Source organism: Anomaloglossus baeobatrachus, chromosome 6 (assembly GCF_048569485.1).
Source record: "Anomaloglossus baeobatrachus isolate aAnoBae1 chromosome 6, aAnoBae1.hap1, whole genome shotgun sequence".
Lineage (NCBI taxonomy): Eukaryota > Metazoa > Chordata > Amphibia > Anura > Aromobatidae > Anomaloglossus > Anomaloglossus baeobatrachus.
Window position 1 is genome coordinate 379,726,913 of NC_134358.1, and position 27,372 is coordinate 379,754,284.

At 45.7% G+C, this 27,372-nt stretch overlaps 1 protein-coding gene across 1 annotated transcript in view; it reads right to left on the reverse strand.

Moving 5' to 3' along the window:
- ITGA9 (integrin subunit alpha 9) overlaps nt 1-27,372 on the reverse strand; it is a 644,853-nt gene that overhangs the window by 446,065 nt on the left and 171,416 nt on the right. Inside the window, exons 7-9 of the mRNA XM_075316572.1 lie at nt 24,382-24,467; nt 7,721-7,789; nt 4,239-4,376 (exon numbers count right to left, since the gene is read on the reverse strand). Coding sequence (XP_075172687.1) covers nt 4,239-4,376; nt 7,721-7,789; nt 24,382-24,467 — 293 coding nt within the window. The remainder of the gene's footprint in view (nt 1-4,238; nt 4,377-7,720; nt 7,790-24,381; nt 24,468-27,372) is intronic.

Here is a 27,372-nt window from a genome sequence, read left to right on the forward strand (position 1 = left end):
CCGATTGGCCGCCTGGCGTGTGACGTCGCTATGACGCCGCACGACCCGCCCCCTTAACAAGGAGGCGGGTCGCCGGCCAGAGCGACGGTCGCAGGACAGGTGAGCCCATGTGAAGCTGCCGTAGCGTTAATGTTCGCTACGGCAGCTATCACAAGGATATCGCTGCTGCGACGGGGGCGGGGACTATCGCGCTCGGCATCGCAGCATAGGCCTGCGATGTCGCAGCATGCAAAGTGCCCCTTAATGTTGGAGTATACACCAACTTCAGATTTATGCTGGACGGACTATCATGAACAGAGAGCATGGCACTGTATTAACTGTTACAGTTTGTTGATGTGTGTAGGTCCTCTCTAGACTGTATTTTATGACTTCTCTGTTTTGTTTGGGTCAGTTCTATTGTTAATTCTTCATGTTATGTTGATGAAAATATTGGTTGCTGTATGTCCTAAGTAAATAAGTTCATACTCCCACAATGTCTGCATTTTGAATGATTCTACTGAAAGCTGATGTGCTGTGACGCCCTGGCAAAACCAGGTAGTCACAGATGACTGTACCCCCCACCAAGGGTGCAGGAATCGCTTCCTCCTTGGGATTACACACACACACACACACCCACATGGTGCATATGGGCAGCCGCCCCCCCCCCCCCCCAGTTAGGAGCTGAAATGAGCAGCAGGAGAGGAGTTCAGTCAGTTGGAGGAGAGCAGCAGAGCAGTCAGGGGTGTGTCTCCTGGGCTGCAGAGAAACGAGCAGAGCGGTCAGGGGTTGGAGCCCGTGGCCTGAGTGAACAAGTCAGGCACTAGGAGGGGACCCGAAGTGGAACGGGGTAGGGTAGTAACCCTACTATTGATTGTCATGATTTGCGCTGGTAAAAGGGAGCATGGCTGTTAAATATGATTAAATAGATTTCTGCTAAATTATATTAAAAAGTGTGAATGAACTGTGCCAGATACAATTTAATGTTGCTTAGTATTATATTTTGTGGACTATAAGGGGTACTTTACACGCTGCGATATTGGTACCGATATCGCTAGCAAGCGTACCCGCCCCCGTCGGTTTTGCGTCACGGGCAAATTGCTGCCCGTGCCGCACAACATCGCTAACACCCGTCACACGTACCTACCTGCCTAGCGACGTCGCTGTTGCCTGTGAACCGCCTCCATTCTAAGGGGGCGGTTCGTGCGGCGTCACAGCGACGTCACACGGCAGCCGTCCAATAGCAGAGGAGGGGCGGAGATGAGCAGCTGGAACATGCCGCCCACCTCCTTCCTCATTGTCGGTGGACGGAGGTAAGGAGATGTTTGTTGCTCCTGCGGGGTCACACATAGCGACATCGCTACTCACCAGACGATATTTGGTGTTTGGATGACCTCTCCAACACCAACGATTTTGACCACTTTTGTGATTGTTGAAATGATAAAGCCTTAATTTAGGTTGATGCCATTCATATGATACGCATCTATCCCTTTGACACCTGTATTCCAAAATAATAATTAAAGACCTTTATCGCATGCGATATCTATATCTACACAAACCAAAGACAGACAGTCATGATCGACGTAGAATTCTGATTTATTTTGGGGAAGTGAAGGGTATAATATTCAAAGACCCTTGGCTGAGGGCCAGGGGTGCCTACTATAATCCTATTGGTTAACTTGCAAAAACAGCTTACATCGAGTAATATATATGTATGCATTTCATAATCTTATATTAAGCTAACTCAGCATGTATTAAAATAAAAGTATGTCTTATGATAAAGTGGAAAGTCCCATGTCTGAAATTGCCAGACATGGGTGTGTTTAGATAGATCAAGCTAAATCAAGCGCCATTTTTGTTAGTCCAGCATTTTTCTTGATTATATTCAATATGTATTAAATCTCATCCATAACAGTCCCCCCTTTTGAAGATAACCAAAAAAAATGCTGGACTAACAAAAATGGCGCTTGATTTAGCTTGATCTATCTAAACACACCCATGTCTGGCAATTTCAGACATGGGACTTTCCATTTTATCATAAGATATACTTTGAATCCCAGTCCCCAGACCTGAATATCATTGAACATCTGTGGGATGATTTGAAGCGTGCTGTCCATGCTCAGCGACCATCAAATTTAACTGAACTGGAATTGTTTTGTAAACAGGAATGGTCAAATATACCTTCATCCAGCATCCAGGAACTCATTAAAAGCTACAGGAAGCGACTAGAGGCTGTGATTTTTGCAAAAGGAGGATCTACAAAATATTAATGTCACTTTTATGTTGAGGTGCCCATACTTATGCACCTGTCAAATTTAGTTTAAATGCAGATTGCACATTTTTCTGTTAGTACAGTAAACCTCATTTCAATTCAGAAATATTACTCAGTCCATCAGTTATTAGATATATGAAACTGAAATAGCTGTTGCAAAAACCCAAATTGTTATAAAGAAAAAAGGTTAACATTAATAGGGGTGCCCAAACATTTTCATATGACTGTATATGTCCTCCATCTTGGAATATAAGTCTCTCATCTTGGAATATACTGTATGTCCCTCATCCTGGAATATATGTCCCTCATCCTGGTATATGTCCCCATCATGGTACATTTGTCCCCCATCCTGGTATATATGTTAGCCATGCTGGTACATATGTTCCCATTCATGAGCCCATCTTGGTATATATGCCTCTCATTCATGCGACACACATAAAAAATAAATAATTCTACTCACCTTCCCACCGCTCCCCCAGTACGCGGTGTTCTCTTCTGATACTGTCAACTCACTTTGGCGTGTGATAGGCAGGTCATGACATCACTGGCATGCGCTTCCAGTCACATGCCACCGTCAGCTGCCCACTATTTCAAAATGAATATTCACTATGAGTGTGCGGAGCAGTGAATATTCATTTTCTTTACTAGCAGACACAAGTGATCACCCTAGCCGCTGCAGGAAGCTGACGGCTGGAGTAGTCAAGTGTGTTCGCTATAAAAGAAAATAAATATTCATTGCTCCCCACGGCCATAATCCTGCCTCGTCTCGGTGCCGGCTTCAGTGCCGAGAGGTGGGTGAGACTACGGGTGTGGGAAGCAGTGAATATTAATTTCCTTTAACAGCGGGCAGTCCCCAAGTCGCCAGCTTTCTACAGTGGCAACCCTGCTCCAGCCTCCTGTGACCCGCTCTACTTCCGCTTCCCCCACCACAGCGAGTTATGTACATCCGGACTATAAGACGCACCCCCCACTTTCCTCTCAAATTTAGGGAAAAATTGCATATTATTGTCCAAAAACTATGTTACTTTGCATTATATATCCTAAAAGTAAGGTCTGTCTTGGGGTATAGTTTACACTACCATTACCTACTGTCATATTGCCAATATTTGCAAAGTAGAATTGGTATTACATTGGTATTCTCTTATTCTTAAAGACATTCCCAGTAGACATAATAACAGCTCAAATTCTGCAGTAATTAAAAAAATGAATAAAAAATAACTTATTGTAAAAGATTACATGAGTACAATTATAATAAGATGTAGAAAATGTTTCAATTGAATAATAAATAAAATTTAAACAAATTGAATGTGTAAACTGTGGAGAAATGAAAGAAAAACAAATTTAGGCTACAGACAATAGAAGCTTGATTAACATAATGGATTCACTAGGGAATCAGTAATTGGAGCATCTTCCATTTCCAGCTGGCAAAGTTGTACATCCATGATTTGTCTTTTCATGTCATAAGAAACATTCATAAGAAGGAAAGACCCACAATTGTTAAAACGTTGCCAAATGTAATGCTCGGTTACAAAGTCTGTAAATTCTAGGAAATGACTATATGTCTGCAAGTAAACCAGATTTATGTGTAAGGGAAATAAACAGAGAGGAGGTCATTGAGGACTATATCAACCCCCATTAACATAATCCTGAAGAGAACAAAGCTCAGTGGCGAGTATTGGTTTGAGAAATAGAACCGAACTGTAGTAATAAAGTCGCACTTTATGATAAAGACCTAAACCCATATATTTCAATATATTTCCTTAAAATCCTAGAAACTACCACAGCTATTTCTTAAGCATTTTGATTGCTTCCCACTTTGCTTTTTACACTTCTGATGATAATTTTCGGTGGAAATGCTTAGATACAAGAATCAGTAGCATATACAACTAGACATTGCTTAACATTATTTTTAAATCTTACAATTTAAAAATTCTTTAATTCTTCCATATTTCCTAAGTACAGAATTGTACAATAACTAAGACATACTCACATTGCCTCTGTTGATGTACACAGTAACTTGTCCTTCATCTCTAACCTCAGAGTACATGGGGGCACCTACCAAGAGGTCCGACAGGCCGTCAGCATTAAGGTCAACTGCACATAAGGAGGAGCCAAAGTAAGAGCCCATCTGTAACCAAGTTGTCATAACAAAGCATTCAGTATTCTGCCCATTGGAAGATTTTCTGCATTTAGCTTTAATAACAGGTAAGAGAAAGCATACGTGTTTGTCTTACTTTTTAATTTCTAAAACTATTTTAGCTTATTGGATAACACAATGCTTTTCTTCGTGTCTTGATTTATCTATGTATGTATTGATCACTGACTTCAGTTTGTTAGTTAGGAAACTTAAGGCCCCGTCACACTAAGCAACATCGCTAGCAACATCGCTGGTAACGAACAACTTTTGTGACGTTGCTAGCGATGTTGCTGTGTGTGACATCCAGCAACAACCTGGCCCCTGCTGTGAGGTCGTTGGTTGTTGCTGAATGTCCTGGGCCATTTTTTAGTTGTTGCTGTCCTGCTGTGAAGCACAGATCGCTGTGTGTGACAGCGAGACAGCAACAACTAATGTGCAGTGAGCAGGGAGCCGGCTTCTGCTGAGGCTGGTAACTAATGTAAACATCGGGTAACCAAGAAGCCCTGTCCTTGGTTACCCGATATTTACAGTTGATACCAGCCTCCTCCGCTCTCACTGCCTGTGCTGCCGGCTCCTGCTCTGTGCACAGATAGCTGCAGCACACATCAGGCAATTAACCCGATGTGTGCTGTAACTAGGAGAGCAAGGAGCCAGCGCTCAGTGTGCGCTGCTCCCTGCTCTGTGCACATTTAGCTGCAGCACACATCGGGTTAATTAACCTGATGTGTGCTGTAACTAGGAGACTGGGGGCTGGTCACTGGTTGCTGGTGAGCTCACCAGCAACTCGTGTAGCCACGCTCCAGCGATCCCTGCCAGGTCAGGTTGCTGGTGGGATCGCTGGAGCGTCACAGTGTGACAGCTCACCAGCAACCTCCTAGCAACTTACCAGCGATCCCTATCGTTGTTGGGATCGCTGGTAAGTTGCTTAGTGTGACTGGACCTTTAGGGTATGTGCACACAGAGTTTTTTGGAGTGAGTTCCCTTCAAAAACAGAGTAGAAAAAACACTTGAAAGACTTTATTATAATTTCTATCGAAATACCACTTTGTTATTCATATGTTTTGTCTTTTCAGGCTTCTTTTCAACTCCAAGTTTTGAAAAAAGCCTGATGCGAAAATAGAAAATCCAAGTCACTTCTTTGAAGCTACTCCTGATGAAATCTGTTCCAAACTAGGCGCTGTCCAATCAGAAGGTTTAGCAAAAAATCCTTCCAACAACTTCAATAACTTTTTAAAACTATTTCAGGAAACGATAAACATTATGATGAAGGAGCAATTCATGAAGCGCTTTGTACTTGGAAACTGATTGTTTTTTACTCTCAGAGAAAACCTCTTTGTGGTCTTTCCTCCAGAGGTGACCACACTGGGTCTCTATGGAATAACTAGTACTAAGTGCTACTAGGGTACATGGAAGACTTTGGGGGCGTTGTATCAAGACATTCATCCGAGATTTCTGATATTTATCTACACTCATCCACAATAATTGCTTGTTAGAAGGAGGTGTACTACTTAAATAACTGCATATGATCTCCGTCCGTGAGCTCATTCTGAGTGGAGAGTTTATATAGTATAATGTTCCTAGGTTAACTTCTACAATTTGGTGGCTGAGCTAAAGGCAACTTTACACGCTGCGATATCGGTACCGATATCGCTAGCGTGGGTACCCGCCCCCATCTGTTGTGCGACACGGGCAAATCGCTGCCCGTGCCGCACAACATCGCCCAGACCCGTCACACTACTTACCTGCCCGGCGATGTCGCTGTGACCGGCGAACCGCCTCCTTTCTAAGGGGGGCGGTTCGTTCAGCGTCACAGCGACGTCACGGCTGCGTCACTGAACCGCCGCCCAATAGAAGCGGAGGGGCGGAGATGAGCGGGACGTAACATCCCGCCCACCTCCTTCCTTCCTCATAGCGGCCGGGAGGCAGGTAAGGAGAGCTTCCTCGTTCCTGCGGTGTCACACGGAGCGATGTGTGCTGCCACAGGAATGAGGAACAACTTCATTACTGCTGCAGTAACAATTTTTGAGAATGGACCCCCATGTCACTGATGAGCGATTTTGCACGTTTTTGCGACGATGCAAAATCGCTCATAGGTGTCACACGCAACGTCATTGCTAATGCGGCCGGATGTGCGTCACCAATTCCGTGACCCCAACGAGTTCGCATTAGCGATGTCGCAGCGTGTAAAGCCCCCTTTAGTGATCACAAATATGAGATTACTGCTATATTAATTAACAAATACAGACTTCCTTTAAAGCACAGGCAGTACCAACTTACTACAGAAGCAGTGACGGAGATGTTCTCAGTAATTACCCAAGGGCACTTCACTAATCTCTTTAATGGTTTGCTTTAGCATATTCAATAACTGCCCATAGTCACGTTAATGTCCACTTGACAGTGATCAATGAGCCCAATTACATATTCGTCACATTGATCTTGTAACATAGCTCAAGAACATGATGGTCTGGAGGTTCAGAGTGACAGGCTGTTTAAATGGCTACTACTTAGGAGGAAGCTCACTCCACATCATTGAGAGCAGTGCAGTACTGTCTTGTCATTATCCACTAATGTATGATGTGTTATATGAAGTGCAAATACCTATAGAGGAATTCTGTATGAAGTTCAGTGTTTTACTGTAAAATATGCCTCTGCTATTTACCATTTATTGGGAACCTGTCACCTAGTTTTCCCCATATAAAGTAGGGTCACCATCCTTCCTCTTTTACAGAATTCTAGAACTCTGCTGTTCCCGAGCCGCTCTGGATAGCGCAAAAAATACATTTTATTATACACTCCTATGGTGCGGTCCGGTCCGGAGTTAAGAATGCTGATTTCACAAAAGGTTTTCTGTGAAAACAGGCTACCAACTACCTGATGAAGGAGGAAAACCCTGTTCATCGGGTGAAATGATCTTTTGCACAGCACAAAAGATCATTGTTCCTGGTAACACATTATCTTCTGCAAATTGGACTCACACATTGAAGATCTATGGTAGCCTATCCTATTACAAATCGCTCAGTGCACATCATTCATTGGTGTGCCTATGTGTAACAAGCTATTAACCACTGCCAATTGGTAAAGGTTTACCCTATGCGGCGGTTTGGTTCCGCCGGTTGGTCCATTTACACTAACTTTTAGTGAACTGACAGGTTGCCCCAATACACATTAGATCATTGGCCAAGCCTGCCAAGATTAGACTCTATTGTGTGTTGCCAGTTGTATTGCAGAATACCATCTTATCACACTATGTATTAGCAATAATCAGGAATGTAAGTTAACATAAAATGGATAGAAATGATTGCGGAAGAAACCCAGAAAATAAGCAGAAAACTCACCTTTTTTCCTAAAGCTTGAAAAATCCTAACAAGTGATCCAGATTGTCTATCAGGTCTGAAGATGTAGACCTAAAAATAAAAATGAGATGTCATTTTTTATTTTTCTTCACCATCATACCTTACACAGTACATTTGGACAACGTTTTGTTATTTTGATCACAGGTGACTGATATTTTTCCGTTTGTGGCCATGAAAAAAGTGAGAGCAACATTATGTATTTCAAAATACTGTTATATTGTATATGGCTAGGTGCCCACGATCCGGACATGCTGCGTTCTGGACACAGTGTCATTCATCTTGTGGAAATGCTAGTGCTCTCTGTGGGAGAATGCAGCGTCTGTGCCCATGATCAGGATCCTGGGGAGATTGCAGCGTCTGTGCCCATGATCAGGATCCTGGGGAGAATGCAGCGTCTGTGCCCATGATCAGGATCCTGGGGAGAATGCAGCGTCTGTGCTCATGATCAGGATCCTGGGGAGATTGCAGAGTCTGTGCCCATGATCAGGATCCTGGGGAGAATGCAGCGTCTGTGCCCATGATCAGGATCCTGGGGAGATTGCAGAGTCTGTGCCCATGATCAGGATCCTGGGGAGAATGCAGTGTCTGTGCCCATGATCAGGATCCTGGGGAGAATGCAGCGTCTGTGCCCATGATCAGGATCCTGGGGAGATTGCAGAGTCTGTGCCCATGATCAGGATCCTGGGGAGAATGCAGTGTCTGTGCCCATGATCAGGATCCTCTGGAGAATGCAGCGTCTGTGCCTATGATCAGGATCCTGGGGAGAATGCAGCGTCTGTGCCTATGATCAGGATCCTGGGGAGAATGCAGCGTCTGTGCCTATGATCAGGATCCTGGGGAGAATGCAGTGTCTGTGCCCATGATCAGGATCCTGGGGATAATGCAGCGTCTGTGCCTATGATCAGGATCCTGGGGAGAATGCAGCGTCTGTGCCCATGATCAGGATCCTGGGGAGAATGCAGTGTCTGTGCCCATGATCAGGATCCTGGGGAGAATGCAGTGTCTGTGCCCATGATCAGGATCCTGGGGAGAATGCAGTGTCTGTGCCCATGATCAGGATCCTGGGGAGAATGCAGTGTCTGTGCCCATGATCAGGATCCTGGGGAGAATGCAGCGTCTGTGCCTATGATCAGGATCCTGGGGAGAATGCAGCGTCTGTGCCCATGATCAGGATCCTGGGGAGAATGCAGTGTCTGTGCCCATGATCAGGATCCTGGGGAGAATGCAGCGTCTGTGCCCATGATCAGGATCCTGGGGAGAATGCAGTGTCTGTGCCCATGATCAGGATCCTGGGGAGAATGCAGCGTCTGTGCCCATGATCAGGATCCTGGGGAGAATGCAGCGTCTGTGCCTATGATCAGGATCCTGGGGAGAATGCAGCGTCTGTGCCCATGATCAGGATCCTGGGGAGAATGCAGTGTCTGTGCCCATGATCAGGATCCTGGGGAGAATGCAGTGTCTGTGCCCATGATCAGGATTCTGGGGAGAATGCAGTGTCTGTGCCCATAATCAGGATCCTGGGGAGAATGCAGCGTCTGTGCCCATAATCAGGATCCTGAGGAGAATGCAGTGTCTGTGCCCGTGATCAGGATCCTGGGGAGAATGCAGTGTCTGTGCCCATGATCAGGATCCTGAGGAGAATGCAGTGTCTGTGCCCATGATCAGGATCCTGGGGAGAATGCAGTGTCTGTGCCCATGATCAGGATCCTGGGGAGAATGCAGTGTCTGTGCCCATGATCAGGATCCTGGGGAGAATGCAGTGTCTGTGCCCATAATCAGGATCCTGAAGAGAATGCAGTGTCTGTGCCCATAATCAGGATCCTGAGGAGAATGCAGTGTCTGTGCCCGTGATCAGGATCCTGGGGAGAATGCAGTGTCTGTGCCCATGATCAGGATCCTGAGGAGAATGCAGTGTCTGTGCCCATGATCAGGATCCTGGGGAGAATACAGCATCTGTGCCCATCAGGATCCTGAGGAGAATGCAGTGTCTGTGCCCATGATCAGGATCCTGGGGAGAATGCACTGTCTGTGCCCATGATCAGGATCCTGGGGAGATTGCAGTGTCTGTGCCCATGATCAGGATCCTGGGGAGAATACAGCGTCTGTGCCCATGATCAGGATCCTGGGGAGAATACAGCGTCTGTGCCCATGATCAGGATCCTGGGGAGAATGCAGTGTCTGTGCCCATGATCAGGATCCTGGGGAGAATGCAGCGTCTGTGCCTATGATCAGGATCCTGGGGAGAATGCAGTGTCTGTGCCCATGATCAGGATCCTGGGGAGAATTCAGCGTCTGTGCCCATGATCAGGATCCTGGGGAGAATGCAGCATCTGTGCCCATGATCAGGATCCTGGGGAGAATGCAGCGTCTGTGCTCATGATCAGGATCCTGGGGAGAACACAGCGTCTGTGCCCATGATCAGGATCCTGGGGAGAATGCAGTGTCTGTGCCCATGATCAGGATCCTGGGGAGAATGCAGCGTCTGTGCCCATGATCAGGATCCTGGGGAGATTGCAGAGTCTGTGCCCATGATCAGGATCCTGGGGAGAATGCAGCGTCTGTGCCCATGATCAGGATCCTGGGGAGAATGCAGTGTCTGTGCCCATGATCAGGATCCTGGGGAGAATGCAGCGTCTGTGCCCATGATCAGGATCCTGAGGAGAATGCAGTGTCTGTGCCCATGATCAGGATCCTGGGGAGAATGCAGCGTCTGTGCCCATGATCAGGATCCTGGGGAGATTGCAGAGTCTGTGCCCATGATCAGGATCCTGGGGAGAATGCAGTGTCTGTGCCCATGATCAGGATCCTGGGGAGAATGCAGCGTCTGTGCCCATGATCAGGATCCTGGGGAGATTGCAGAGTCTGTGCCCATGATCAGGATCCTGGGGAGAATGCAGCGTCTGTGCCCATGATCAGGATCCTGGGGAGAATGCAGTGTCTGTGCCCATGATCAGGATCCTGGGGAGAATGCAGCGTCTGTGCCCATGATCAGGATCCTGGGGAGATTGCAGAGTCTGTGCCCATGATCAGGATCCTGGGGAGAATGCAGTGTCTGTGCCCATGATCAGGATCCTGGGGAGAATGCAGCGTCTGTGCCTATGATCAGGATCCTGGGGAGAATGCAGCGTCTGTGCCTATGATCAGGATCCTGGGGAGAATGCAGCGTCTGTGCCCATGATCAGGATCCTGGGGAGAATGCAGTGTCTGTGCCCATGATCAGGATCCTGGGGAGAATGCAGTGTCTGTGCCCATGATCAGGATCCTGGGGAGAATGCAGTGTCTGTGCCTATGATCAGGATCCTGGGGAGAATGCAGTGTCTGTGCCCATGATCAGGATCCTGAGGAGAATGCAGCGTCTGTGCCCATGATCAGGATCCTGGGGAGAATGCAGTGTCTGTGCCTATGATCAGGATCCTGGGGAGAATGCAGTGTCTGTGCCCATGATCAGGATCCTGAGGAGAATGCAGCGTCTGTGCCCATGATCAGGATCCTGGGGAGAATGCAGCGTCTGTGCCCATGATCAGGATCCTGGGGATAATGCAGCGTCTGTGCCTATGATCAGGATCCTGGGGAGAATGCAGCGTCTGTGCCCATGATCAGGATCCTGGGGAGAATGCAGCGTCTGTGCCCATGATCAGGATCCTGGGGAGAATGCAGTGTCTGTGCCCATGATCAGGATCCTGGGGAGAATGCAGTGTCTGTGCCCATGATCAGGATTCTGGGGAGAATGCAGCGTCTGTGCCCATGATCAGGATCCTGAAGAGAATGCAGTGTCTGTGCCCATAATCAGGATCCTGAGGAGAATGCAGTGTCTGTGCCCGTGATCAGGATCCTGGGGAGAATGCAGTGTCTGTGCCCATGATCAGGATCCTGAGGAGAATGCAGTGTCTGTGCCCATGATCAGGATCCTGGGGAGAATACAGCATCTGTGCCCATCAGGATCCTGAGGAGAATGCAGTGTCTGTGCCCATGATCAGGATCCTGGGGAGATTGCAGTGTCTGTGCCCATGATCAGGATCCTGGGGAGAATGCAGCGTCTGTGCCTATGATCAGGATCCTGGGGAGAATGCAGCGTCTGTGCCTATGATCAGGATCCTGGGGAGAATGCAGTGTCTGTGCCCATGATCAGGATCCTGGGGAGAATGCAGCGTCTGTGCCCATGATCAGGATCCTGGGGAGAATGCAGCGTCTGTGCCCATGATCAGGATCCTGGGGAGAATGCAGCGTCTGTGCCCATGATCAGGATCCTGGGGAGAATGCAGTGTCTGTGCCCATGATCAGGATCCTGGGGAGAATGCAGTGTCTGTGCCCATGATCAGGATCCTGAGGAGAATGCAGTGTCTGTGCCCATGATCAGGATCCTGGGGAGAATGCAGTGTCTGTGCCCATGATCAGGATCCTGTGGAGAATGCAGCGTCTGTGCCCATGATCAGGATCCTGGGGAGAATGCAGTGTCTGTGCCCATGATCAGGATCCTGGGGAGATTGCAGTGTCTGTGCCCATGATCAGGATCCTGGGGAGAATGCAGTGTCTGTGCCCATGATCAGGATCCTGGGGAGAATGCAGTGTCTGTGCCCATGATCAGGATCCTGGGGAGAATGCAGCGTCTGTGCTCATGATCAGGATCCTGGGGAGAATGCAGTGTCTGTGCCCATGATCAGGATCCTGGGGAGAATGCAGCGTCTGTGCCCATGATCAGGATCCTGGGGAGAATGCAGCGTCTGTGCCCATGATCAGGATCCTCTGGAGAATGCAGCGTCTGTGCCTATGATCAGGATCCTGGGGAGAATGCAGCGTCTGTGCCCATGATCAGGATCCTGGGGAGAATGCAGCGTCTGTGCCCATGATCAGGATCCTGGGGAGAATGCAGCGTCTGTGCCCATGATCAGGATCCTGGGGAGAATGCAGTGTCTGTGCCCATGATCAGGATCCTGGGGAGAATGCAGTGTCTGTGCCCATGATCAGGATCCTGGGGAGAATACAGCGTCTGTGCCCATGATCAGGATCCTGGGGAGATTGCAGTGTCTGTGCCCATGATCAGGATCCTGGGGAGATTGCAGTGTCTGTGCCCATGATCAGGATCCTGGGGAGAATGCAGCGTCTGTGCCCATGATCAGGATCCTGGGGATAATGCAGCGTCTGTGCCCATGATCAGGACCCTGGGGAGAATGCAGTGTCTGTGCCCATGATCAGGATCCTGAGGAGAATGCAGTGTCTGTGCCCATGATCAGGATCCTGGGGAGAATGCAGTGTCTGTGCCCATGATCAGGATCCTGAGGAGAATGCAGTGTCTGTGCCCATGATCAGGATCCTGGGGAGAATGCAGTGTCTGTGCCCATGATCAGGATCCTGGGGAGAATGCAGTGTCTGTGCCCATGATCAGGATCCTGGGGAGAATGCAGCGTCTGTGCCCATGATCAGGATCCTGGGGAGAACACAGCGTCTGTGCCCATGATCAGGATCCTGGGGAGAATGCAGTGTCTGTGCCCATGATCAGGATCCTGAGGAGAATGCAGTGTCTGTGCCCATGATCAGGATCCTGGGGAGAATGCAGTGTCTGTGCCCATGATCAGGATCCTGGGGAGAATGCAGTGTCTGTGCCCATGATCAGGATCCTGGGGAGAATGCAGCGTCTGTGCCCATGATCAGGATCCTGGGGAGAACACAGCGTCTGTGCCCATGATCAGGATCCTGGGGAGAATGCAGTGTCTGTGCCCATGATCAGGATTCTGGGGAGAATGCAGTGTCTGTGCCCATGATCAGGATTCTGGGGAGAATGCAGTGTCTGTGCCCATGATCAGGATCCTGAGGAGAATGCAGTGTCTGTGCCCATGATCAGGATCCTGGGGAGAATGCAGTGTCTGTGCCCATGATCAGGATCCTGGGGAGAATGCAGTGTCTGTGCCCATGATCAGGATCCTGGGGAGAATGCAGCGTCTGTGCCCATGATCAGGATCCTGGGGAGAACACAGCGTCTGTGCCCATGATCAGGATCCTGGGGAGAATGCAGTGTCTGTGCCCATGATCAGGATTCTGGGGAGAATGCAGTGTCTGTGCCCATGATCAGGATTCTGGGGAGAATGCAGTGTCTGTGCCCATGATCAGGATCCTGAGGAGAATGCAGTGTCTGTGCCCATGATCAGGATCCTGGGGAGAATGCAGTGTCTGTGCCCATGATCAGGATCCTGAGGAGAATGCAGCGTCTGTGCCCATGATCAGGATCCTGGGGAGAATGCAGTGTCTGTGCCCATGATCAGGATTCTGGGGAGAATGCAGTGTCTGTGCCCATGATCAGGATCCTGAGGAGAATGCAGTGTCTGTGCCCATGATCAGGATCCTGAGGAGAATGCAGTGTCTGTGCCCATGATCAGGATCCTGGGGAGAATGCAGTGTCTGTGCCCATGATCAGGATCCTGGGGAGAATGCAGCGTCTGTGCCCATGATCAGGATCCTGGGGAGAACACAGCGTCTGTGCCCATGATCAGGATCCTGGGGAGAATGCAGTGTCTGTGCCCATGATCAGGATTCTGGGGAGAATGCAGTGTCTGTGCCCATGATCAGGATTCTGGGGAGAATGCAGTGTCTGTGCCCATGATCAGGATCCTGAGGAGAATGCAGTGTCTGTGCCCATGATCAGGATCCTGGGGAGAATGCAGTGTCTGTGCCCATGATCAGGATCCTGAGGAGAATGCAGCGTCTGTGCCCATGATCAGGATCCTGGGGAGAATGCAGTGTCTGTGCCCATGATCAGGATCCTGGGGAGAATGCAGTGTCTGTGCCCATGATCAGGATCCTGAGGAGAATGCAGTGTCTGTGCCCATGATCAGGATCCTGGGGAGAATGCAGTGTCTGTGCCCATGATCAGGATCCTGGGGAGAATGCAGCGTCTGTGCCCATGATCAGGATCCTGGGGAGAATGCAGCGTCTGTGCCCATGATCAGGATCCTGGGGAGAATGCAGTGTCTGTGCCCATGATCAGGATCCTGAGGAGAATGCAGTGTCTGTGCCCATGATCAGGATTCTGGGGAGAATGCAGCGTCTGTGCCCATGATCAGGATCCTGGGGAGAATGCAGTGTCTGTGCCCATGATCAGGATCCTGGGGAGAATGCAGCGTCTGTGCCCATGATCAGGATCCTGGGGAGAATGCAGCGTCTGTGCCCATGATCAGGATCCTGGGGAGAATGCAGTGTCTGTGCCCATGATCAGGATCCTGGGGAGAATGCAGTGTCTGTGCCCATGATCAGGATCCTGGGGAGAATGCAGCGTCTGTGCCCATGATCAGGATCCTGGGGAGAATGCAGTGTCTGTGCCCATGATCAGGATTCTGGGGGCAGCAGATTATCGCTGTGTTCTCCTATTGAGAACAATTGCATCTCACAAGCATAAAATGACATACTGCAGCTCGGGAACCCACACCAGATAGCAGTTTACGCAGCGGGGAGAAAAGAAGCACATTGGGCAAGATATTTCTAAATATCCCATCCTCTGTGCTTCTATTGTACTGTACCCATCCTTCCTTTAACCTATTGCACTGCTTGATTTATTTGCTTTTTTGTATTATTGTGAATTTTTTTTCAATAAAAACTTCTAATATTTTTCTAATTTTCTTTTGTTATTATTATTATTATTATTATTATTATTTTCTCTTTCTGGTCCCATTACTTTTGAATCTCCTATTTTGAATTTCTATTGTACAATGAAGTGTAGAAGCAGTGAAGACACTCTGCATCCAAACCGCTGCGATTCCTTAACCCTAAGCGATGTTAGATAAGTGTCAGATGCTGGTATTTATCACGTCTTTTCTTTCACTTTGCTCCAAGAAAACTAATCTAATTGAATTCTGCCCTGACATGTATGTCCATTTTTACCCTGAAACAAGTCAATAATAAATGTGATTCACCTTTCAATTTCCATGACTGGGGTTTCAATTTGGTACAGCGGTGTAGATGCTGTAAATGCTGCTGCTCTCCTGAATCTGGTACAGCGGTGTAAATGCTGTAAATGCTGCTGCTCTCCTGAATCTGGCACAGCAGTGTAAATGCTGTAAATGCTGCTGCTCTCCTGAATGTGATACAGCGGTGTAAATGCTGTAAATGCTGCTGCTCTCCTGAATCTGGCACAGCGGTGTAAATGCTGTAAATGCTGCTGCTCTCCTGAATGTGATACAGCGGTGTAAATGCTGTAAATGCTGCTGCTCTCCTGAATCTGGCACAACGGTGTAAATGCTGCTGCTCTCCTGAATCTGGCACAGTGGTGTAGATGCTGTAAATGCTGCTGCTCTCCTGAATCTGGCACAGCAGTGTAAATGCTGTAAATGCTGCTGCTCTCCTGAATCTGGCACAGTGGTGTAGATGCTGTAAATGCTGCTGCTCTCCTGAATCTGGCACAGCAGTGTAAATGCTGTAAATGCTGCTGCTCTCCTGAATCTGGCACAGCAGTGTAGATGCTGTAAATGCTCCTGAATCTGGCACAGTGTGATGGGGTATGCGACAGACCAGTAAGGGACACCAGACCGATGAACAATCCAAAATGATTTAATGAGGCAGGGAGCATAAAACATCCAATATCCAAATGGTTCTTTAGAGTCCACACAAAGGAAACAGATCTGGGGCAATATGACGCCAAGGAGAATGCAACAGTCCTCAGATGTGTTCCCTAAATCCAGCAGCGTGGCAGCTGATCCTCAATGTCCAATCGTCCATGTACGTGCAAAAGGGAGCTGGCCTAAGCACAGGTCCTCGCCCTTCACCCAACAAAGCATAACTAAACTAAAAAACATGTGGCTGAATCTCCAACCTCTCCTTAGATCCACCCCCTTAACATTTGCTACTTGTAGCTACTAGTTAGAAAGAAGTTCCTAGACACAGTCTCCAGAGATTATTTACTAGGGAAGTTCCCTGCAGAGGAGAACAATATATATGCAATCCCCACCAAATCAAGGACAATAGCTACTGCTGAAGCCTGATTGCAATATGATACAGGCTGGGGGGATATAATGTTACACACAGTGGTGTAGATGCTGTAAATGCTGCTGCTCTCCTGAATCTGGCCTGGTTTATTTTTTGCTCCTGCACCATTTCATTCCTGACATAAGGGCCTGCAATTTTCTGTATGGCGACATAACAGGGTTCAGAAGAAAAGGAGCGTTATTTGATTTTTTTTTTTTTTGGGTAAATTTGATTGGAATAAATTGCAGACACCATGACACATTTGCAAAGCCCCTACGGTGCAGAAATAGCAGAAACCCCTTTAGGCTACATCCCATAATGATCTTTTGGTGAGTTTTTGGCACTGTATTCTTGCTCGTTGAAAAACACGGAGTCTTCCAGTTCTAGCAAAGTGGATGGATTTATAGAAATCTCCTGACAACTGCGCTTCTTTTTTACTCAGCGCAAACCAACCTGCAGAGCGTGTTTCAGATCTGCAGCATGTCAATTTCTGTTGCGGCCCATGAGCTTCGAGTGTCTACGAGTCTTCTGTAGTCCTTGTCTGATCAGCAGAGGTTTCTAAAAATGAAATGACGTGCACTACAGATGTCTGTACAGACAGTCATAATATTGCATGGATCAGAACTCTGACAGAAGAGTTCAGCCCTCCATGAATCACTGAAGCATCTTTTTCAGTTTCTACAAAGGCCGTCTATTGTGCTGGGAAGCTGGTCATGCTTACGACTGATCCCATGAAAGATGATAAGATTAAGGAAGGAACACGGACTACAACCTTAAATGACACAGATTGCAGCATTTCCTTCCGATTTGATGTACTTTATTTTCATCATAAATTACAGTATGCATGTAACAATCCAGAGCCAAAATGCGTTGTCTGCAAGTGCTCCGTATATGTTCCCAGCTTTATTTTCCATGGGTTATGGTTTATTAAGTTTAAGGAAGGGCAGTGAGTGATGTGGACTGGATCAGTCAACTTACACAAGTTTTTTGGCAAAGCTCTTTACACATTTATCAAGGATCAGATTCATAACACTTCAATGTACAATGAGCGAGTTTATGTTCCTCTTATTTACATCAAATATACAGTCATGGGCAAAAGTTTTGAGACTGACACACATTTTCTTTTTCCCAAAGCTTGCTGCTTTAGTGTTTTTACATCGTTTAGATAGATGTTTCTATGGACCCAGAAGTACAATTCTAAGCGTTAATAAGCAGTGATGAGTGGACCCACGTGGATCCGGACCTTACGGATCGGTCAGCCCATCACTATTGAAATTTTTTTAAACTTTTCTGACAAATAAATCAAGTTTATGCAAAGGAGGAATTATTTGCCCTGACATGCTGGATATCAACTTCTGGGCAAAATCCTGAATAATGACAATGCATTCTTGCCTAATAAGTACTTCCAGTTTATTTTAGTGTTTACTGGGGAGTTTTCCGACCATGGATGAAAATTTTCAACGCTTTGTTCTCTGAGACATTTTGTTATCACTTTTGCCTTGTGACGTAACATTGTTCATCACTATATTGCTCTTGGATGGCTGGGAGAAGTTGCTCTTGGAGAATGTTTACATACCATAATTTGTGGCAGCGTTTTAAGGCAAATTTGTGAGTGAGCAACACCACGCATGAATTGTCTCAAGATTCATCACTGTCAGCATGACACAGGGTACATGGTAGTGCTCACTTTTTTTTCACAAGACTATCATTCCTCTACATGTCCCAAACAGTCTGAAGTGGGCTTCATCAGAGAAAATAACTTTCCCCAGTCCTCTCTTTGTACGCAGAATGTCAGGCTGTCCTTGATGTTTTTCTTGTATAGAAGTGGCTTTTTTGTTGCCCTTCTTGACACCTGACCAGCCTCTAAAAATCTTTGCTTCACTGTTGAGGAGATTAACTAATTCCTGCCAGCTGCCATTCCTGAACAAGCTCTGCACTGGTACTTGACTGATCCCAAAGCTGAATTCTCTTTAGGAGATGGTCCTGGTTGTAACAGTGTGTCCCTCCCCCACCTTTGCTCATGGTGTAATAGTCTGTCTCTCCTTGACTGTCCTGTATGTACTACTGGTGGGGGATTGTTTGTTCTTTTCAGTATGGGACTTCTCCAATCCACAACTTGGTAAACAGAACAGAGCCAGGGCTTCTAAAGTCAATTTATGTATCGAGTGTCCAGGCGGAGTTGGACTCTTCTGCCCACCGAACGGGCTGATCCCAGGAGAGAAGAACAATGAGACCCATGTTAGTTCAGTTAGTTGGATCTCGGCTGGAGAAGGACTAGGATCTATTGCTGAGGCTGGAGCCTAGACTCTGTGTATGGACTGTCACAGACTGGAGATCAGTAGCCACGTGGGATTGTGTTTTGTTGTTCACCCTGTTGGACTCAAGGAACTCATAAGGACCATTGCCATATTTTCCCTGGCATCGAAATACCGGGAGGTGCCCCTGGATCTTTTGTTCTGTTGTGGACACTGGTGCTTTATCTTTGTGGTTCCAATAAAGCCCTTTGGATTGTTCCTTGGCCTGGCGTCCCTTACTGCTCTGCCGCATACCCCGTCACACTGGTATTTGTTGAACCTAGGCTATATGCGCACGCTGCAGTTTTTTCTGCACACAAACTGCAACCAAAACTGCACCTTGTCACAGAAAGCCTGGAAATGTAAAAAAATACGCTTGTAATGTAGGTGCGTTTTTAGTTGTTTTTGTTAATGCGTTTTTAAAGGAGAAACAAAATATGATAGGATAAAATAATGGATAGATAGCTAGAATAGATGTATAGAACAAATAGATCGAAAGACTAGATAGATAGAGCGATAGAAAGAAAGAACAGGTAGAATAGATAAAAAGAAATACCAGAACAGCTTGATAGAGGGATAGCTAGCTTGGACAGCTGTTTTTTTATTTTTTGGTAAAAAAATGACGTGGGGTCCCCCTCTATTTTTCATATCCAGAACAAAAACAGCAGCAGGTGCATGCTGCATCCCTCAGCTGTCTGCTGTACCTTATCTGGTTATGAAAAATAGAGGGAATCACATGCTTTTTTTTAAGTATTTGATTTACTTTAAAAAAAAAAATTATGTAGGGGCTCCCCATTTTTCTATAACCAGTTAAGGTACAGCAGACAACTGGGAGCTCATATTATTAGGGTGAAAAGGGCCATTGTTATTTGGCCCTTTCCAGCCTAACAATAGCAACCCACAGCCACCCCAGAAGTGGTGCTTCCCAAAGATGCGCCAATTCTGGCGCTGGACCCAGCTCTTCCCGATTGCCCTGGTGCTGTGGCAATCGGGGTAATAAGGAGTTAATAGCAGCCCAAAGCTGCCACTAAGTCCTAGATTAGTGATAGCAGTCGTCTATAAGACCCAACCCCATCACAAATCTGTAAGTGAAAGAAAATAAACACAAACACCCTAAAAATCCTTTATTTGGAATAAAACACAAAAAGCACCCTCTTTCACCACTTTATTAACCCCCCAAACACCCCTGCAGGGGTGACGTAATCCACACAACGTCCGACGTAATCCACACGAGGTCCCACAGCATTTCAGCTCTGTTACATCACTTTCCTGTCACAGCGTGTGCCATAGAACATGACTGCCAGCTGTGAGTGCAGACAGAGGCCACGATCAAAATGAACTTGGGTGGACCCCTGATGTCACAGTAGCAGGGCCCGAAATACCACGTGTGTCGAGGCAGTGACGTAATGGGTTCACCGCTGTGAGGTTCAAGCCGTGACTGAAGTGAGCCACGTGATCAGCGGTGATGTCACTCAGGTGAGTCCTCCACCTGCAGCTCACTTCACTTGCGGCCTGATTTGCGGCCACATGTGGAGGACTCCAGCTGACCTGAAATCACCTGAGTGACGGCACTGCTGATCGCACAGATCACTTCAGTCACTTGGGTGATTTGCTGTCACAGGTGGAGGACTCCAGCTGTGGCTGTGGCTAACCTGAGTGACGTCACCGCTGATAACACAACTCACTTCAGTTGCTGTGTGGAGCTCACAGCGTGCATTCTTGTTCTATGGCGCTCGCTGGGAGCATCAAATGTAGCAATGCTGGACACGTCGTGGGACCTCGTGTGGTTTATGTCAGATCTGGAGGTGTGTTTAGGGTGCTAATGAAGTGGTGAAAGAGAATGTTTTTTTGTCTTTTATTTCAAATAAAGGATTTTTTGTGTGTTTGTGTTTATTTACTTTCACTTACAGATTAGTAATGGGGGTGTCTCATATACATCTGCCATGACTAATCTAGGAATTAGTGGCAGCTATTACCTGCCATTAACTCCTTATTACCCCCAATTGCCACCGCACCAGGGCAATTGGGATGAGCCGAGTAAAGTCTCGGGACTGTTGCAGCTAATGAATGCGGAAATTTCAGGTGGCTGCTGGCTGATATTTTTAGGCTAGGGGACTCCCAATAATGTGGGTCTCCCCAGCTTGACAATACCAGCCCTCAGCTGTGAGGCTTTAGCTTGACTGGGTATCAAAATTGGGGGGACCGCACACCTTTTTTTTTTTATTATTTATTGTACTGTACAATATAGACCTGCCCACCAACGGCTGTGATTGGTTGCAATCAGACAGCTGTCACTCAGCATGGGGGCACGACTGACTACAACCAATCACAGACGGGGGAAGCAGTGAATATGTATGAGCCTAATGAGCAGTAGGGAAGAAGACTGAAAGGCCGTAGGAGCAGTGTGACAGCCGCGCTGGTGATCGGTGAGTATGAAGCGCTTGGAGACAGAGAGACAGAGAGAGAAAGAGAGACACTGATACTGACATGCCAAAATCCCTCCAGCATTGATTTTGTCATTCTGGAACTAAGTTTGTGAGCTGCATTTTTGTTGACAAAACAGCAGGTAAAATGTATGCAAAACGTAAACAATTTGTAACCATATGTTTTTCATCCCCTCATTGATTTCAATGGGTGACAAATGTTGACAAAAACGCAAGAAGAATGAACGTGCTGCTTGTTTTGTGACAAAATTTTGTCAAAAAACTGCTGACAAACGTCAACATGCACACAGCAAATCTGACTTCTTAGACTTTGATGGGAAGTCAAAAATCAGAAAGTTCTGACAACAAAACTGCACCAAAAACGCGACAAAAATGCGACAAAAACTGTGGCATGTGCATATAGCCTTACTTGAGTGTCCTACAGCCTCTTCACAGTATGTGAACCTCTCTGTTTGAGGTTCTTGATGAATGGTTGACTTAGGGGAAATCTCACAAGCAGCAATGTCCTGATAACAGAGAATGGTGAAGTAGGGCTTGCACGGCCGCGCCAGTGACCACTCTGACCATAGAGAGTTAATGTTCCTTTATTTCATCTTTAGGTCGACGCGTTTCTGGAGTCTCTGCTCCCTTCCTCAGGACACACAGGAAAAAAGTACATCAGAGATTTGATGTACTTTTTTCCTGTGTGTCCTGAGGAAGGGAGCAGAGACTCCAGAAACGCGTCGACCTAAAGATGAAATAAAGGAACATTAACTCTCTATGGTCAGAGTGGTCACTGGCGCGGCCGTGCAAGCCCTACTTCACCATTCTCTGTTATCAGCCATTTTGGGTGCTGCTGCCTTTGGCCGGGATTTGTTGCCTGCATAGTAGTTGTGACTCTCACAACTCTCTGGGTGAGTGATATTCATTATTTCACCTATATATTACTCGGATAAGACCCTATTGCGCTTCTCTTTTCCACAGTTTCTCCTAAAGCAGCAATGTCCTTGCATATAAAGCCCTTTTGATGCAAAGCAATGATGACTACATGTGTTTCTTTGCAAGTAGCCAAGGTTAACATAAGACGATTTCAAGCATTGGTCCCCTGTTAAAGCAACAAGTCAGCTCTAATACTGAAATGAGCATTGCACAATGATAACAGCTGCCTTTTTACACTTTTTTTTAAGCTAACAAGTTCACTAAAACTATATAAGCAGGTCAGTTTATGGCAGGGATGAAATTTAGTGGAAATAGTATTTTTAAGATTAAGCTAATTTTCCTTTAATGAAAGACTGCTGCAATTTGTAATTCAGCTGATTACTGTTTATACTGTTTATAACATTATACAGTGAATGGAAATTGCCATTAGAAAAAGCACACTTTGTGAAAAACAAGATTTGTGCAAGTCTGCAAACTTTTGGGTGATCCAGATTCTGTATGTGAGCTGCATTTCTACAAGCGGAAATTTAAGAGCAATTATTAAAACCTATATGATCTACTAATAAGTAAGTGGAATCTAAAAATGAAGGTAAAAATATCACAGAAAATTGATAACTGGAGGTTGCAAAATAAATGACATTAATATATATTTATTATGTTTGCTAATACAGAGCCAAAATATTCTACAATGATTTACAGACATGGTTATTAGTCACTGTCCCCAATGGGGCTCACAATCCCTATCAGTATGACTTTGGGGTATGGTGATCCGGAGTATATGGAGGAAAACCACAGAAACTCAGGCAGAATATTCAGACTCCATGTGGATGTTTGCCATGGCAGGATGTGACGTAAGGACCCCAGGTATACAGGTCTGAAAATCAAAAAATGAAGTACCAGGGGCAGAGAGACATGGAGGACCAGACAATGATCAGATTTGGGTAGGTTCACAGTCCATACTCCGTATGAGTTCATATATTCTCATCAGTATTTATGGCTGCATTTCCTACCCCAACTGTGGATCTCATGACCTGAACTAACAGCCTCATCGACATTTATGACCAGGAATTGTGACAGGAACTCCGGCAATTAAATCCAGCTGCAATATCATTGTGTGAGCCTCTGTAATATTTGTAATAATAAGCCAAATGATGGAACAAAATCAAGAACCCGGACCTTAACCAGGCAGGCAGAGTGCTAACAGGATTTACATGGAGGGCTTAATGAGCTCAGTGAGGAGAGCCAAATACAATACACAATGCTGTTATAGCACCGCGGAAGACATAGGAATGAGCAGAGAAGAGAGCTCCTAGCCTTTCTCTATATCAGGACAAAGCTCTACTAGCTTTCTGTGCTGCCAGCAGAAGCATTGCAGTCTTTTCTTTGGAATTTAATTACCATTGTAATTAGAGGGAAGCCATCGTCTGAAAGTTACTTATTTTTTAAATATCTAGATCAGATTTCTGTGTAAATGGTATAAGTTTTTTAAAAATTGGCCATTTTTTCTTTTACATATCACAATCTGTATTAAAAATAAAAATAAATCTAAATCCTGCAATTTTCACAATGGACGCTGTTTTTATTAGACTCATAGTTCATATTGTTTCTGTAAATAAGACATGAACATAGTTACAATCGTCATTTTCTGATGACAGCTTCCCTTTGAGGAGGCAGCAGAACCATTTACGAGCGCTGCTTGAGAATGTTCCTAGCCCTTGTAAGGTTCAGTATATTGACTTCAATCCTACAATAATGCTTCTACTTCTATATAAGTTGATAAAAATAATACAAACATAAATAGTTTGTACCAATATTTCTTTTGAGTAAGTACAATAAAATGTCACTAGCTCTAAACAGCAAAATGAGTAGATTTAGAGAATTATGTTTTTCACGTTTGCAGAGGTCCAGATTCACCCATTAAACAATATGCTAACAATAACCTAGCCGTTAGAAAGGAAGCTGAAGTTCATTGCTTTTGTGGAAGTGAGACCAGCAGTTTTAGTGTGTCACATGCATGCTATGGTGACGGAAGCCTCACCTTTCCGATGCCACTATCTCGGGGAGCTCCACCAACTATGTCCATGGAGGTGGTCTGTGAAAAGTGACCAGCGGTGACAGCATATCCTGCAATATAAAAAGTGAGAACGTGACATAAACACTTCAGATTGTAAAGTAGAGCTGTCATGCTTCCACACGCAACGAACCGCATCAATGGAAAATGCAGGCTAAATATCCCTGTATTTCTAAGCTGATATCCTACAAAGACTTCAGAGCGCTGACATGTAACCATAAAATACCCTATAGACTGTTGTGTTTGAAGTGACATACACTGTGTGTAGAATTATTAGGCAAATGAGTATTTTGATCACATGATACTTTTTATACATGTTGTCCTACTCCAAGCTGTATAGGCTTGAGAGCCAACTACCAATTAAGTAAATCAGGTGATGTGCATCTCTGTATTGAGTAGGGGTGTGGTGTAATGACATCAACACCCTATATAAGATGTGCTTAATTATTAGGCACCTTCCTTTCCTTTGGTAAAATGGGTCAGAAGAGAGATTTGACGGACTCTGAAAAGTCCAAAATTGTGAGATGTCTTGCAGAGGGATGCAGCAGTCTTGAAATTGGCAAACTTTTGAAGCGTGATCACTGAACAATCAAGCATTTCATGGCAAATAGCCAACAGGGTCGCAAGAAGCGCGTTGGGCAAAAAAGGAGCAAAATAACTGCCGATGAATTGAGGTAAATCAAGCATGAAGCTGCCAAGATGCCATCTGCCACCAGTTTGGCCATATTTCAGAGCTGCAACGTTACTGGAGTATCAAAAAGCACAAGGTGTGCCATACTCAGGGACATGGCAAAGGTAAGAACGGCTGAAAAACGACCACCTTTGAACAAGAAACATAAGATAAAACGTCAAGACTTGACCAAGAAATATCTTAAGACTGATTTTTCAACGGTTTTATGGACTGATGAAATGAGAGTGACTCTTGATGGGCCAGATGGATGGGCCAGAGGCTGGATCAGTAAAGGGCATAGAGCTCCACTTACTCAGACGCCAGCAAGGTGGAGGTGGGGTACTAGTATCGGCTGGGATCATCAAATATGAATTTGTTTGACCTTTTCGTGTTGAGGATGGAGTGAAGCTCAACTCCCAGACCTACTGCCAGTTTCTGGAAGACAACTTCTTCAAGCAGTAGTACAGGAAGAAGTCGGTATCGTTCAAGAAAAACATGATTTTCATGCAGGACAATGCTCCATCACATGCATCCAACTACTCCACTGCGTGGCTGGCCAGTAAAGGTCTAAAAGATGAAAAAATAATGACATGGCCCCCTTGTTAACCTGATCTGAACCCCATAGAGAACCTGTGGTCCCTCATAAAATGTGAGCCCAACAGGGAGGAAAAACAGTACACCTCTCGGAACAGTGTCTGGGCGGCTGTGGTGGCTGCTGCATGCAATGTTGAGCGTAAACTGATCAAGCAACTGACAGAATCTATGGATGGTAGGCTGTTGAGTGTCATCATAACGAAAGGTGGCTATATTGGTAACTTATTTTTGGGGGTTTTGTTTTTGCATGTCAGAATCGTTTATTTCTAAATTTTGTGAAGTTATATTGGTTTACCTGGTGAAAATAAACAAGTGAGATGGGAATATATTTGGTCTTTATTTAGTTGCCTAATAATTCTGCACATTAATAGTTACCTGCAAAAACAGATATCCTCCTAAGATAGCCAAATCTAAAAAAAACACCACTCCAAATGCCAAAAATATTAAGCTTTGATATTTATGAGTCTTTTGGGTTCATAGAGAATGTAGTTGTTAAATAATAAAAAAAATCTTCTAAAATACAACTTGCCTAATAATTCTGCACATGGTGTAAAGCTAATAATCAATACAAGAAACATATTTTCAGATAGGATTTGCATGGGCAGGAAGGGAAATCTGCTCTGCTGGTGACATCTCATACTATATCTGGATACTTTCAAACTGTTATGATAGAGAAATCACAGCACCAAGCATCTGTGATATAACAAGTAACTTTTTGCCTTTGGTGCATTGTTGTCTTGATGCACCTTTTACCTTTGGCACATTGTTGAGTTGATGCACTTTTTGCCTTTGGTACTTTGTTGAGTTGATGCACTTTTTGCCTTTGGTACATTGTTGTGTTGATGCACTTTTTGCCAAAATTTTGCATTTTCACAAAAGTAACAGGAGAAAATGGACCATACCGTTTTTTGTGCAATTTCTCCTGAGTACGCTGATTCCCCATATGTGGTGTAAAACTACTGTTTGGGCACATGATAGGGCTTAGAACTGAAGGAGCACCATTTCGCCTTTTGAACACCAAATTGGGTGGTATAGATAGCGGACGCTAACTTGTCTAAATAGTGAAAAAGAAAAACACAAGTGATGCCATTTTGGAAATTACACCACTCAAAGAATTTATCTAGATGTGTGGTGAGCACCTTAGACTTGCAGGTGCTTCACAGTATTTTAAAACATTGGACCATGAAAATTAAAAATTACATTTTCTCCTCCAAAATGTTGTTTTAGTCCCAAATTTTTCATTTTCACAAGGGTAACAAAAGAATGGACCACATATTTTGTGGTCAAATTTCTATTGGATACAGGGATATCCCATATGTGGTTTTAAAGGGAACCAACCATCAGGATTTTCGTGTATAAGCTGCAGCCAGTGCAGTACTGGCAGTATCAGGCACAGTGTGTACATACCATTGGGGGGCAGCTCGGGTGTTTAGGCAGCGAAATCCAACTTTATAAAGTTTGAAATTTCGTGCACTTTTTGATTGACGTGTGCACCTCTGTGTTAATGTCCGGGCGGGTTATGCAGGAGTTCCCCGCCCCCCCGCTGCCTGTTCCTCCCTCCCTCCCTCCGGCTGTCTGTAAAATGCTAATCTTCAGAAACATGGCGCCGGAGTGGGCCTCAGCGCATAGCGCTTATCTCCGGCGCCATGTTTCTGAAGCCCGCATTACACAGCTTGGTGTCTGCAGAACAGCTG